We start from the raw sequence: 14,777 nt of genomic DNA on the forward strand, positions 1-14,777 counted from the left end.
CCCTCTGGAATATGGCCCACCGAGGGCAGCCCCTCTTGGACCCCTCCACAAGGCATCCTCTCCTGGCAGCCACGGCTCCAGGGGGACCAAGAACGTTTTGCGTGTATGTGTTTGTGCTTTTCTTTTTCTGGGAGAGTGAGTCCACCTCATCACTCACTGGATTCTCAGAAGGATCTGTAAACCACCAAAAAAGGTTAAGAACCACAATCCTTAAAGGAGCCCTCCATCCCACCCAGCCCAGCTCCCAGAGCCCTTCCATTCGGTAGCATCCAAGCCTGAACCATCAGTGTGACTGGAATTTGTCCCACACGCTGAACCTCAGAGGCGCCCACAAGTTAAATGACGATGCTGACTCTCAGGGAGGTTTTAAAGCCTCTTCAACCAACTTCCACACCGTCACCCACGGTGTCCTTTCTCCTGCAGGGTGCCGACCCCTTAGCAAGGCAGAGAGCCCGCCAGCCTGGGCTCCCCTCTGTGCACCTGGGCTACCCCTCACCTTGCTGGCACTCTGCACCCACAGCGCACACCCGCTTTGAGGGCATGATCTGGGCCACTTGCCGAGGGCCTGGTCATGGCTCTGGCCAGGGGTCATCCAGGAAGACCCTCAGAGACACTGAGATTCCTCCAGGTCTAGACTCGAGAGAGAAAGGACGAACGAGGCTTCTCTGCGCTGCCTGGGCCTTCCTGCTTCACCCCCCTTGTCTCCACAGCCCGCTCCCGGCCTGCGGTCCTGCCCTTCCCCAGGCCAGTGACCACGGGACTCAGCCCATCGTCCAGCAGGACCTGTCCCTCCCTACCCCCATCCCCCGCCAAGCAGTCCCGTAGGGCGCCTCTGGTGGTCATGCGGGCCATCGCCCACAGGGCCCTCTCTACATAACCTTTTCCTTGGGTGAGCTAGGACCCTCCCTTAGCCATGAAACCAGCAGACGACCCAGAGTCCCTCCAATCACCCGGTTGGCTTCCGGCAGGATGACCGCAGAGGTGTCCTTAGGAGAGTCACAATTCCTCTGCTTGGCTTCCCAGAGCTCCCTGGTATGCAGCAGACTCCTGTGTCTTGGGATCTGTTGACGTTCTCATTGATTCAGTGGCCCTTATGGTCCTTCAGGGCTCTGTTTTAGAGCCTTTCATGACCACATTTTGCCAGTGAGCCAAAAACCCAGGCCAAGGGCCATCATGTTGGTAAATTTCCAGAGAAACTTGGGCTTCTTTGCCGTTCAGGTCTCATGAGCCTGGGGCATCTTGAACTCGTCATTCTAGAAGCCCTGATTTAATTTAACAGCGTTGTTTCATCATCCGTAACATGAAGACACCAGCACCAGGGAGGCACTCAATAAAAACTGGCTGAACTGAAGTAGAGGACTTCGAACATCTGACTTGACAGATGTTTCTGTTATAAGCATTCGATGAACATTTATTGAGTGCCTGCTGTGTGCCAGGCACTGCACCAGGCTCCGGGGACCTGGAGAGGAATACAGGAGACGTCGTCTTCAGGACACAAGGTCTAAGGCACAAAATGGCAGCAGGCAGCTCCTCCTTCTCTCCCCAGGCGCCCTTGCTGATTACACGAGTTACTCGGGCTGACAGCCTCAATATTTATCTCACAGCCTGGTGCCAACGTAGCAATTACGGAAGAGTGCTCCTGGCCCTGGACTTCCCACTGGATAATTGGCAGCAAGTGGCTCTTCCGAGAGCCCGAGACGTGTGTGTGCTGACCACGTGTGTCGGCTAGGTTAGGCGGGCACACCTGAAAAGTCGTTAAAACCTGCTGTCCCCCTCTCTTGTGTGGGCACTGCCCCTTCTGGTGAGAGGTGAAGGTGTTAATTACCCATAATGACCACTAAAGGCGTGCAGAGCCTTCTCACCGATTTCTCCCAGACCCAGCGATGGAGGCGCCTCCCCCAGCCTTGCAGCTGCAGCTGCACCACTCACCTCATCCCCTTCCCTTTCTTTGTGCTGCAGCTGGAGCTTTTCAGAAGTCAGGTCATCAAGGCCACCTACGGACGCGCGAAGCTGTTCCAGGACAAACCCGTCTCCGATCAGCAGGTTCGTCTCTCTTCCCCGCTTTCTCCTTCAGGGACCCGGCACTCCAGACACTGGGAGCATATGTTTCTGTTTTTTGTTGGTGGCACATATTTTTCACACTGTTGCTACACCATAAAGATTTGTTTTGATTTTCTGGGATTTCCTGGCTTTTAAAGTAAAAGCCAGTTAAACTCCCTTGCAGTGTTTCTGTGAAAATCAAATTAAACCACCCAGGACTGTGTCTGGTCGCCAGACCTGCACGGTTAACCTCCGTTAGCCCCGCGAGGAAAGGGGCGGCCTCAGCATAGACGGTGCGTCCTCGCTCGCTCGTTCCTTCTGAAGAGGCAGATGGCAGTGAGGATGGGCCTCTGGCTGTAACGATTGCCTTATTATTCTTCCGTTTATCCTCTCCAACCCTGGGTGTCAGCACGCGGGTCAAAAAATCACAGCACGGGCTTCTCTTGGAGAACCTGCTTTTTAGGGGCCCACAGCATCAGGCTCAGCGTGACGAATCAATCCCAGAATGCAGAAGAATCTAGAACACACTCGTGGCCACATGACAGGCCTTTGGCTCTTAAAAACCATCTATGATCCTGGGAAACATGCCCTGGTGTCAGAGCCGACATCCGCCCTCCAGAGCCATCACCAAAACACACCAGGACCTCCCTCCTCCGAGCTTAAGCTGAAGCCCCCCAGGTCCCCTGCCCCCAGAGCCACCCTGCATTTTAAATCTTTTTTTTTTTTTCTTTTTCTCACCAGTTAATAGAGAAGATCACCAAGGTCACAGAGGACAACATCAACTTTCAGCAGAAAAAGTGGACCCTGCAGAAGGAGCCCCAGCTCAGCAGCTCCAAACAGGAGGAAGTCACAGAGAACATCAAGAAGCTGAAGACGTCCTTAGACAGTTGCCAGGTGCCCCCTTCTCCATTTCTCAAATGTCCCCTGTGTCTCATTTTTGTGCTCCTGGTTCAGGAAATTGTCCAGCTCTGCTTTAGTGCACCTTTTCTCTTGTTGGAGAAATCTGTTTGAGATCAGAAAACAAAGGACCTCCAGAAATGCCTCCCAGGTGAACTTGGTGTGGCCAAGGAGAAGCTGCCCGACACAATCCGAGTACTGCCTTTGGGAGGCCCCAGACCCCGGGGAGAAAACCAGCCCCGTGTTATTTCCAGAGAAACCAAAGAAACAATCTTCTCTTTATTTGCATTTTTCTTTTCTGTCCCAGCAGTGGAAGGCTGCTCTTACCCTTGTTGCCTTTGACTTTGGAGGAGACAGGACCACAGGGTCTGGCAGAGCCCCCCCTTCATGGCCCCCACGCAGGGATCCAGCTTATCACATCAGGCAGCTGCTTCTGCTTTCTCTGGAAATACGCAGCTACTATTTGGGGAGTCTGTGCAAATGTTGGCTTGTCAGCACTCTTTCAAATCAGGAAACCGCACTTTCTGACCAGCTTGTGTGTTGATCTCAGCAGGAATTCTGTAGCCAAATTTGGTTCTCGTTTCAGCCAAACCGTCCTTGGCAATTTGACTTTGGAATTGCCTATACCTAAACACAGGGTCTCTTTGACCATCCAGAGTCCAAATTAAAGTGCACGTGAAATAAAAGCTGCCTCCTTCCGCCCCGCCCCGCCCCCCCCAAAAAAGGCAAGTAGAACTGGGCCGTCACAGGGCGGCCAACATACGGCGCTGCCTGCTTCACGGCCACGTCAGGAACACTGCTCTTGGCGGGTCACAACCGTCAGGTGCTATTTCTGGCGATGGTGCCCGGGCTCCTCACGACCTCATCTCTTTCCAGGCTTGCATGAAAATGTCTTGCTGTAGCAATGACCTGAAGAAGGAGGTCGACCTCCTGCAGCACCTGCAGGTGAGCCCACCTGTCTCAGGGCTCCAGAAGGTGGCGCTGGACATCTTGCACCTGTCACTGTCCTGGCTGGAGGAAACGGAGCATCTCCTCCACGAGGTGGGGATCCAGTTCCCCAGCTCCGACAAAGGTGATTGCAACTCTTTTCTCACATAGTTGCATGACTGAAATATTGCGTTGAATCTGATCACGATGGGACATCTGTTGAGGGAGGCTTCTTAGGTATGTGGCCAAGTGTTCCCTTCTCCAGACTTCACTTTGCTTCACCACTTGAGAAGCAATGTTCCTGGAAAAAAGTACACAAGTGAGACGTGATTACTGGAGAAAAATGAGACGTGACAGAGGCAAAAGGAAAAATCAAAATTATGCTAAATCTTCTCTCTCAGAAGTAACCATATATATACATATATATAGTAGAGACTTTTTTTAGAGCAGTTTTATGTTCATGGCAAAATTGAGAGGATGATACAGAGATTTCCCAGGTACCCCCTGTCCCCACTCATACACAGCCTCCCCCATTATCAACATCAGCACCAGAGAGGTACAGTTGTCAGAACTGATGAACCTACATTGACACATCATAATCACCCAAAGTCCATGGTTTACATTAGGGTTCACTCTTTTTTTTTAATTTTAATTTTATTGGAGTGTAGTTGATTTACAATGCTGTGTAGGGTTCACTCTTGGTGTTGTACATTCTATGGGTTTGGGCTTGGACAAATGTGTGATGACATGTATCCACCATTATAATATCATACAGAATCATTTCACTGCCCTGGCCTTTCTCGCCTTCTAAGATGGCCCACACTCTGTCTGTGGAGTGTGTGTCTCTCTAAATAAATCCACTTCTTACCCATCACTTTGTCTCTCACTGGATTCTTTCTGCGATGAGACATCAAGAACCTGAGCCTCATTAAGTCCTGGAACCAGCAGGTCCACCAATAATGAGGCCAACCCCGGAGAGGACCCAGAGGCCCTGTAAATCACGATGCTCCACCGGGAAGATGGTCCAATCCTGAAGGTGCCTTTGATTCCAAATCTACTGCCATAAGCAGAAGCCAGGGAGCACGGTGGGTGATGCGGTTCAGATCAGGCCATCTCTGAGCAGATTGGTGTGATTCTGTGCACAAAGCCCTGGTATTAGGTCAACTCGATTTATGAGTTTCACTTCTCAGATCACTCTATAACTACATAGTAACAGAAAGTACAGAGAATTCATTAAAAGCCACGGTGGAGTCCATAGAGGGGAAATGGGGTGGGTGAGGTTACAGATCAGGGACGTGGTAATAAAGCAAAATGACGATAGTCCATAAACCAGAATATCTAGAAACTGATATTCTAGAAATTGAGGAAAGTAAAGCTACAAGTTTAACAAAATACAAGAAGCAAAGGAGAAGCCAACTTCAAAGCCAGCCTATGCAATTCCTCCATGGCAGCACACGTTTGTGTGATTGAAGCCTGGCCCTGCTGCTCTTCAGTGCCTTCCTATTAGTGTCTTAAGTAATCAGCATCTCCAGTAATCCCCTCTGCGGTGTTCAGGAATTCAGCTCGTCATGGGGAAACTTGTGGTTTGAGGACTTATGTTTTTTAGAAAACTTCTTTTCTTTTCAAAACTGGACATTTTTATTCCAAATAAAAGAACCTTATCCAAAAAAAAATAAAAGAATAGTTTCACTGCCCTGAAAATCCTGTGTGCTCCCTCCCGGCCCCCCCACAGCCCCTGGCAACCACAGATCTTTTTACCATCGCCATAGTTTTTGCCTTTTCCAGGATATCATATAGTTGGAATCATACAACTTTTCAGATTAGTTTCTTTTATTTAGTAATATGCATTTTCGTTTCCTCCAAGTCTTTTCATGGCTTGATAGCTCTTTTTTTTTTAAGTGCCAAATAATATTCCATTGTCCATTCACCTACTGAAGGACATCCTGGTGGCTTCCAAGTTTCGGCAGTTATGAATAAAGCTGCCATAAACGTCCATGTGCAGGGTTTTGTGTGGACATGTTTTCAACTCCTTTGAGTAAATACCAAGGGCGCGGTTGCTGAATCGTGTGGTTAGAGTACATTTAGTTTTTTTTTTTAATTTATTTATTTTATTTTATTTTATTTATTTTTGGCTGTGTTGGGTCTTCGTTCCTGTGCGCGGGCTTTCTCTAGTTGCGGTGAGCAGGGGCTACTCTTCGTTGCGGTGCACGGGCTTCTCATTGCAGTGGCTTCTCTTGTTGCATTGCATGGGCTCTAGGCGTGCAGGCTTCAGTAGTTGTAGCACACGGGCTCAGTAGTTGTGGCTCACGGGCTCTAGAGCGCAGGCTCAGTAGTTGTGGCGCACGGGCCCAGCTGCTCCTTGGCATGTGGCAGCTTCCCGGACCAGGGCTTGAACCCGTGTCCCTTGCATTGGCAGGCGGATTCTTAACCATTGCGCCACCAGGGAAGTCCCTAGAGTACGTTTGGTTTTTAAGAAAACCACAAAACTCTTTTCCAAAGTGGCTGTTTTGCGTTCCCACCAACAATGAATGAGAGTTCCTGTGGCTTCACATCCTCGCTAGCATTTGGTATTGTCACTACTATCATATTTTGTGTGTAACTTCCAAGGCATTTTCCCGTGGAAAGAGCTGTGTGATTCTAGGCAAGTTACTCCCCCTCTCTGTGCCTGTTTCTTTACCTGTAAAATGGGGATAATAGGGAATACCCACCCCTTAGGCTTGTTGTGAGGATTAAAATGCATTGATGTATGTAAAGTACTTAGAATAGTACCTGGCATAAAATAGGCACTACCTATATACATTTATTGATTTTTTAACTTTACAAAAGAATAATGTCATATTATACCCAATTTCCTTTAGTTTCGTTCCTAACAGTACATCAGGAACACCCTTCCATGTCAATACACACAGATCTACATCATCGCTGTCACTGATGGCAAGGAATCCCATTCCGTAGGATGTACCATAATTTATTTAGCCAGTCCTCTATCACGGGCATTTAAGTTGTTTCCAGTTTTTCACACTTAATAGATGATGCTGACATAAATATTATTCACACATACCTATTCATCTTATCTTTATCATCCTAGATGTGGAAGGATATGAACCACTTTCATTCAACAAAGATTTATCGCAGGCCTCCTAGATACCAGGCACAGTGCAGGGTGGAGATATAATGGGGTCAGAAACAGGTAGAATCCAGGTCATGGGGTATATGGATGTTGGCTGTAAAATTCCTCCCTCTTCACTGTACATTTGAAATCTTTCATAATAAAATATTGGGGAGATAACAGGCACTATCCCTGCGCTTGTAGATCTTACGGTCTCAGGGAGGAATAGGGTGCGGCATTAACTGAAAAGTCACTCACATGTAAAACTTTAATCGTGACAGTTGCTTTGAAGGAGAAGTGCAGGGCTCTGACCCGGTCAGGGACGGCAGGGCACCTGCAGGATGCATAGGAGTTATTTGCCAAAGAGGGGAGGGGAGGGCATTCTGGGTGGAGGGAGCAGCGTGATGGGATCGCAGGAAGCATGGAGAACTCAAGGGGCTAAAAGAAGTGGAGGCGGAGGTCGGGGACTGGTGAAGGAGGTCCGCAGGGGCTGTATCATGGTGGGGCCAGGGGCTTGCAGGGCCCTGGTAAGAAGCTCTGCTTTCACCTGAGAGCAGAGAGAAGCCCGTGAAAGGTTTTAAGTAAGGAACTGATGGAACAGGTTTGCGTTTGGAGACAGTCATCTTGGCCACGAGTGGAAAACATACAGGAAGGTGGCCAGCACAGAACCCCGGGAGAGCAGTTAGGAGGCTGTCACAAGACACGATGGTGGCCCTCACTGTGGCAATGGAGGGGACGGAGCAAGAGAGAAGATTCCAGGGGCATTTAAGAGATGAATCAACAGGCCTCAGTGATGGAGTTAGATATGGCTAGAAGGGAAGTGACGGAGAGAAAGGGGCCTACAGATCTCCAGGTTTCTGGCTTGTGTTAAAAGTACAGATGTGGTTCCTTCACTAAAATCCAGAGTAAGGAATGCCGCAGGAGGACCAGGTTTGAGGGGGAAGATGAGTGTGAGGTGCCTGTAGACATCCAAAGTGGGGTGCCAAGGACACAGCTGTCACCTGGATATCCAACTATATCAGTCATGTGGCCCCGGAACGCAGAAGAACAGGTGCCACATGGCGGGCGCTTAGTCAGATGGGATGGATGGACGGGTGGATGGATGGATGCTGATTAAAGCCATACATGTGAACGGTATCACGAGGAAGAAAGTATTGGATGAGACGGGAGAGCCCAGGGCCACACCTGGGAAACTCCAACATTTATTGTTGATCCTTCTTGCCAAATCGCCCTCCAGAGAGGCTGCACGCATTTGACATTCTTACAATAATGAATGAGAATAGAGGAGTGATTTTCAACTCCGGTGATTAAACAACCCCAGCCAGGATATCTCTAAGGCAATCCAGAAGGTGGTGTGAATTTCTTTTAAACGTTTTTAAAAAGAAAGGCAAAATCAAGATTAACTTTTCTGTAAGTGCCTGCCCCTCACAGATAGCATAGAGAAGAGGGGGGCTGGATTTCTCCCAGCAACCCAGCGCCTCCCCAACCCCAGTATTACTGTTGTTGTAATCATGGCAGAGTCTGAGTGTGCATGAAACCAGCAGAGACGTGGCCCACAGTTCTAGCTGTTCTTCGAAATCAGAACTAAAACAAGGAAAGACCATTATCTCTATCCTAGTAATAGCGGGGCCAAACAATGTGTGCACTGTACCCTCCCCAGTCCCAGGAGTCACTGAAGCCTCTGTCTCTAAATCTAGTCATATGTTACCGTAAAGAAACATGGGTTGCCAAGTTAAGCCATCAGGCCAGCCAGACCAGAAAGCCTGAGAAAGACTCTTTTCAGGCAGCATTTCTCAGGCCCACCGTCTTTTTCTCCAGACTTCACAGAGTCAGGAGACTGAAGTAACATCAAACAGGTCTCTGCAGAATCCCTCCTGCACTGATACGCACTATGGATCCACAAGGATGGGATAAAGAATGCGATGTTCCCAAAATACGTTTCTCCTTTCTTGCTGCCCTTACCCCCAGCTAACAACTCTTGGAGAATGTTCTACAGAACACCTGTTGGGGAAACACAGACTGTGTTCTGTGATTACAACTACTTGGTTCTAAGAAGTCAAGAAGAAGGATGGAGGGCAATAGAGAAGTTAGTGAGTACGGCCCATTCTTTATTCATTCATTAGGAGAGGAAGTTGATGGTAAAAGGCATTTTATCTTCCAGAACTAGCAATGTTATGGCAAAGCCCCAGAAGACTAAAAGAGTGGGATGAGCTAGAGTATTCCCTATATTCTCTGTATGAGGTCCTGCTGTACCTACTTCCTAGAGGCATCTACACAAGGATGGTGATGGTGATGGTATGATGATGATGATTGTGAGGATGGTGATGATGATGGTGATGATGATTGTGATGGTCATGGTGGTGAGAATAATGATTAGATGGTGATGGTGACGAGGATGGTGATGGTGACAATGGTGGCCATCATTCATCATTGAGCACTTATATTCTAGATGGTGTTCTAAGTATTTTCCATACATAACCTCGGTTCATCATCACAACACCTCTATAAGGCAGGTAACATTATCCTCATTTTAGAAATGAAGAAACTGGCTCAAAAACTTTTTATGAGTTAGTCCACCATGATAAGTGATTCAAGGTACTTCCCATTACGGAGGCCAGCAGGGGATCCCCAGTCATTCATCACCATCCACAAACAGTCCTAAGAGCCTTCTGTGTTCACAGCTCCTAGGAGGAGGGTAGGAACCACGGTTTATTTAACTCCTCCTGGGTACTTGTCACTGTGTTAGTTGTTTTACATGTACTGTGTACTTTCATCTTCCAACAACCCAATGAGCCAGGTACTATTGTTGTCTTTATTTTGCAGGTAAGGAAACTGAGTATCAATAACATTAAGAAACTTGCTCCAAGTCACACAGCTGGTACATGGTAGGGTCAGGACTCAAACTGAGGTCGTTGTGATCCTAGCACTTGTGTTTTTTTCTGTGACCCCACAGGCCCTCCGAAGATCCAGAGAGGTACCAGGTACATGCCCAATTCCTAGAGGACAGGTTCTGTCATTAACTTGAACAGAGACAAACCTGAGAGTTTCATTCCCTGGAGTGAAGGGCGTCTGATGCACACCGCGGGCCTTGCCCCAGCAAAGCCCCATTTGCATTAGAGCGAATAATTCTGAGTTCAGGCTTTGGAGACCAGCTGCTAAGGTTTAACTCTCAAGTGTGCGCTTACTCATTGTGTGAGCAAGTCTCGACTTCTGTGTGCCTCTGTTTACTTGGTTTTAAAATGGGGTTAAGATCTCACCAGCTAGTTGTGAGGATTAAACGATGTGGTACCCAAATCATGGGGTCACACATAAGCCTTAGTAAACGGTAGCTGCCATCCGCATTAGCCTTGAATACTTGTTGATTTAATGTGAACTAAATGTGGATGGCAGGCAGATGGGTATGCGCACAGGCAGGGCAGCTTGATTTACTCACGCCGAGGTGCCTTTACCTGTGACCCCTGCCGCATCTCTATTTGACAGCTAGTCAGATTTTCTTAGCCGTGAGCACTCAGTTCTCTTCCCAGGCCTTCTTCCTCAGCTCTTGACAATGGGCTGCATTTCAAAGCTGGGACTCCATCCAGGTCCCTCTGACCTCAAAGCCCCTGCTCTGAACCACCATACTACCTGCCTTTTAAAATATTGTCCTAAGGGATAAAACGCACCTAACGAGCTAGGTCTGTAAAATCCTGGAATAAATCCCTCAGGGAAATCCAGGTTGAGTAAGTATTGTTGGATCATGTCATGAGCAGCCCAGGAGATTGGGGTCACTACTAAAGATCTGATTGGTTAAGCTATCACCTAACACCTGTCAGAATGGCCATCACCAAAAAGAACACAAATAACAAGTGTTGGCGAGGATATGGAGAAAAAGGAACCCTTTTACACTGTTGGTGGGAATGTAAATTGGTGTGGCCACTATGGAAAACAGTTTGAAGCTTTCTCAAAACACTAAAAATAGAACTACCGTATGATCCAGCAATTCCACTCCTGGGTATTTATTCCCCCAAAATGAAAAACACTAATTCAAAAAGATACATGCACCCCAATGCTCATAGCAGCATTATTTATGATAGCCAAGATATGAAAGCAACCTAAGTGCCCATCAACAGATGAGTGGATAAAGAAGATGCAGTAGGGAATTCCCTGGCGGTCCAGTGGATAGGAGTCGACACTTTCACTGCTATGGCCCAGGTTCAGTCCCTGGTTGGGGAACTAAGAACCCACAAGCTGCACAGCGTGGCCCCCCCAAAAAATAGATGTGATATAGATATATCTATATATATCTCTATGCAATGGAATACTACTCAGCCATAAAAAAGAATGAAATTTTGCCATTTGCAACAACATGGATGGACTTGGAGGGTACTATGCTTAGTGAAATAAGTCAGACAGAGAAAGACAAATACTGTATGATATCACTTTTATGTGGATTCTAAAAAATAACACTAGTGAATATAACAAAAAAGAAATAGACTCACAGATATAGAGAACAAACTAGTGGTTACCAGTGGGGAGCGGGAAAGGGGGAGGGACAAGTTAGAGGTAGGGAAATAAGAGGAACAAACTACTGTGCTCACTTCGGCAGCACATATACTAAAATTGGAACAATACAGAGAAGATTAACATGGCCCCCGTGCAAGGATGACACGCAAATTCATGAAGCGTTCCATATTTTTGTGACCTGAATGGGAAGGAAATTCAAGAAAGAGGGGATATATGTATACATACAGCTTATTCACTTTGCTGTACAGTAGAAACTAACACAACATCGTAAAGCAACTATACTCCAATTAAAAAAAAAAGAGGTACAAACTACCATGTATAAAATAAATAACCTACAATGATATATTTTACAGCACAGGGAATATAGCCAATATTTTATAATAACTATAAATGGAATATAACCTTTAAAAATTGTGAATCACTATGTTGTACACCTGAAACATATAATATTGTACATCGACTATATCTCAATTAAAAAATAAAAAAGCTGTGACCTAAAAAGAAAAGAAATCTGATTGGTGAAGGATTACTGTGTGGTCCCACTGGAAGATAGGAAACATCTAAGGAGGACCTTAAAAGTTAGCTCCCCTCTCCTCCTGCCTGGTTTCTCAGCTTCTTTTGATAAGGGAAAGAAAGGACTTTTTACATTTTTCTTTGCAAGCTCAGTTGATTGTGTCTATTTCTGCAAGACTTTGTTGCAAATAAAAGGCTTCCCTGCATACACAGAAAATCGCTCTGTCTCAGATATCCAAGATACGCAGTATTTTTATGTGAAAAAAAAAGAAAAGCAAGTTGTAATACAATATGCACAGTGTTCTCCCCCCCCTTTTTTTTTTTTTAAATGCCAATATCCAACCACAGGAGAAATCTGGAGAAAAAGACATAAAAGTGTTGAGAGTATTATCCCAGCATGATGAGACTGCGTGAGCCTTGACTTTCAGTCGTTCAACAACTATTTATTGCAGGCCTACTGTGTGCCGGCCACTGAGGATACAGCAGGGCGACACTTTCCACTTTATGGGTTTCTGCCCTGTTTGGATTTGTGTAATAGGCATGTGTAACTTTTGTAACCGGAAATATAATCAAGAATTGCTTCTTCTCCCAAAGAAGAAAATGCCTCTTTCCTACAGCCCAAGTCAGCATCACCCATCTCTGCCATCTCGGGATCCTCCCAGCGCCCCTCTCCTCCCGCACCCTTCACATCAGCCAGCCCAGCCCTTCACTCTCCAGCCTCTAGTCTCTCTGAAAAGAGAATGACAGACCTAGGTCTGAATTCTGCTCCCACTGCTTACCAGCTCCATAGCTTAACCTTGCTGAGCGTCTGTGTCTCACCTATAAATGCAAACGCATTTCCTTGCTGGGCTGTTTGTAATGATCAGAAAATATCACGTGTTAAACTCCTGGCATGGCGCCTGGCACACAGCAAGTGCTTAATACTGAATAGCTATTATTATAATATTATTTTTCTCACTCTTCCAAGGTGGAAATTCTCAGCAAGTGGCATTGTCAGAGGTCAAGGGCCCAGGCTCGAGCCTGTTGAGCTCCCCTCCTGTCTCCCTCCGCACCCATCTTTTCTCCTTTCCCTCTATCTTCCCTCACTACGTTCTCTTTCCACATGCAGCTCTTCCCTCCCTGAGTCTCCCCTTCTCTCTCCCTCCCAGACCACTTTGTGCACAAGCTCCTGAATCACGACCTCCTTCTTCAGCGTATCCAGCCTCTCACTCCATCTTTCTCCTTTGTCATCAAACATGCGCTTCAAGTTGGTGCATCTTCATTGGGACCACTGCTTCTTTAGCTCCTTTTCTACTGCTCGTACTCCTGTCCCACTAAGACCTTGAAGTGCGTTACACCCTGTGTGCTGGCCACCAACTTCCTACTTTGTCTTTGCCTCTTTGGCAACTGACGTGGCCCCCCTGCACGGAAGCCCCACCTTCCTCCCCCCGCCGTGTTCTCTCTGGCCTACCCAACCCTCTCGGTTTGCTTTCTTGAAACCCTCTCATCTTTGATAATTACAGCTTGGGTGGGGGATGCTCCTGGCGGCCAGTAGGTAGAGGCCAGGGATGCCGCTGAACATCCTACAGTGTCCAGGACGGCTCCCACAACAAGGACTGTCCAGCCCAACAGGTCGAGAATGCTGCAGTTGAGAAATGCTGCTGGCTCCTTCGTCTCTAATACATCCCGGTTATTTTTCTGAAAAAAAAAAACACCCTTGATTAAGCCAACTCACTGCTCCATCAGAAGCTGAAATAGCAGTGACTCAGACCCTGGCGTCACACCACTGTGAGCCCAAGCCCTGGCTCAGCCATTTGCCAGCTGTGTGGCGTCCAGCAGCCACATGTCTCAGAGCCCGACGGCCTCACGTGTAAAAGGAGGTGATGGTGGGACAATACAGTGGGGTGATGCGCTGATTGCTTAGCAGAGGGCCGGGCACACAGGTCACACTCATGACAGTTCAGTGATGTTTAAGTCAAGTTTATACTCTTTAGGCTACTGTTGTAGGCTGGCCGCAAATTGAACTCAGCTTTCCATCCCAACTCTTCCCTCTACTCCTCCCCTCCCCCATCATCTGCTCTACCCCAATTAAGCTCCGCCCTCTTCCAGAACATGCACTGCATTTCCCCACCTCTCATCCTGCCTCCTGCCTTCACCCCCCCCCCCCATATTAGTTTCCTATGGCTGTTCTAACAAATTACCACAAACTTAGGGGCTTAACACAACTCATATTTATTCTTTTACAGTTCTGGAAGCCAGAGGTCCAAAATCAGTTTCGCTAAGGTAAAGGCAAGGGGCTGGTTCCTTCTGGAGGCTCTAGGAAAGAATCCGTTTCCTCGCCTTTTCCAGCCTCTAGAGCTTTTATTCCCCGCTTTCCTGGGCTCATGGCAGAGGAGCATCTTCAACTCTCTGCTTCTGTCACATCACCGTCTCTGTCTGTCGTAGGCAGACTCCCTGTGTCTGCTTCTTGTAAGAACCCATGCGACTGTATTGGGTCCCCCCAGCTAATCCAGGATAAGCACCCCCATCTCAAGATCCTTAACTTCGTCACATCTGCAAAGGTCCTTCTGCCCTGTTAGGTAATGCTCCTCGGCTCTAAGGATTAGGACCCAGACATCTCTGGGGGGGAAGCATCATTCACCCAACCGCATCTTCCATTCTGAAACGCCATCCCCTCCAACTCTGCATACCCTCCAGTGCCCACGCCCAGTGGGTCCTCAGCCAAGCAGTGATCACTCCAGGGGAATGATGGCGCCTCCTCTGGGACCCTCACGCTTCCGCACTCCTTCAGCCATTATTTCCACGCCAC

At 47.6% G+C, this 14,777-nt stretch overlaps 1 protein-coding gene and 1 non-coding gene across 11 annotated transcripts in view; both read left to right on the top strand.

The window, feature by feature from the left end:
- FHAD1 (forkhead associated phosphopeptide binding domain 1) overlaps positions 1-14,777 on the top strand; it is a 144,310-nt gene that overhangs the window by 80,286 nt on the left and 49,247 nt on the right. For all 10 annotated transcript variants that reach the window (XR_009500883.1, XM_059913837.1, XM_059913903.1 and 7 more), the window contains 3 exons: positions 1,960-2,043; positions 2,782-2,934; positions 3,814-4,009. Coding sequence is in view for 9 of the 10 variants with exons in the window: in XM_059913837.1 (XP_059769820.1) it covers positions 1,960-2,043; positions 2,782-2,934; positions 3,814-4,009 (433 nt within the window). In the remaining variant the exon portion in view is untranslated. The remainder of the gene's footprint in view (positions 1-1,959; positions 2,044-2,781; positions 2,935-3,813; positions 4,010-14,777) is intronic.
- LOC132355202 (U6 spliceosomal RNA) lies at positions 11,543-11,649 on the top strand. Its single transcript, XR_009499562.1, has one exon. It is a non-coding gene; the product is annotated as a U6 spliceosomal RNA (small nuclear RNA).

The sequence above is a fragment of the Balaenoptera ricei genome, chromosome 1 (genome assembly GCF_028023285.1).
Source record: "Balaenoptera ricei isolate mBalRic1 chromosome 1, mBalRic1.hap2, whole genome shotgun sequence".
In the NCBI taxonomy this organism is placed as follows: domain Eukaryota; kingdom Metazoa; phylum Chordata; class Mammalia; order Artiodactyla; family Balaenopteridae; genus Balaenoptera; species Balaenoptera ricei.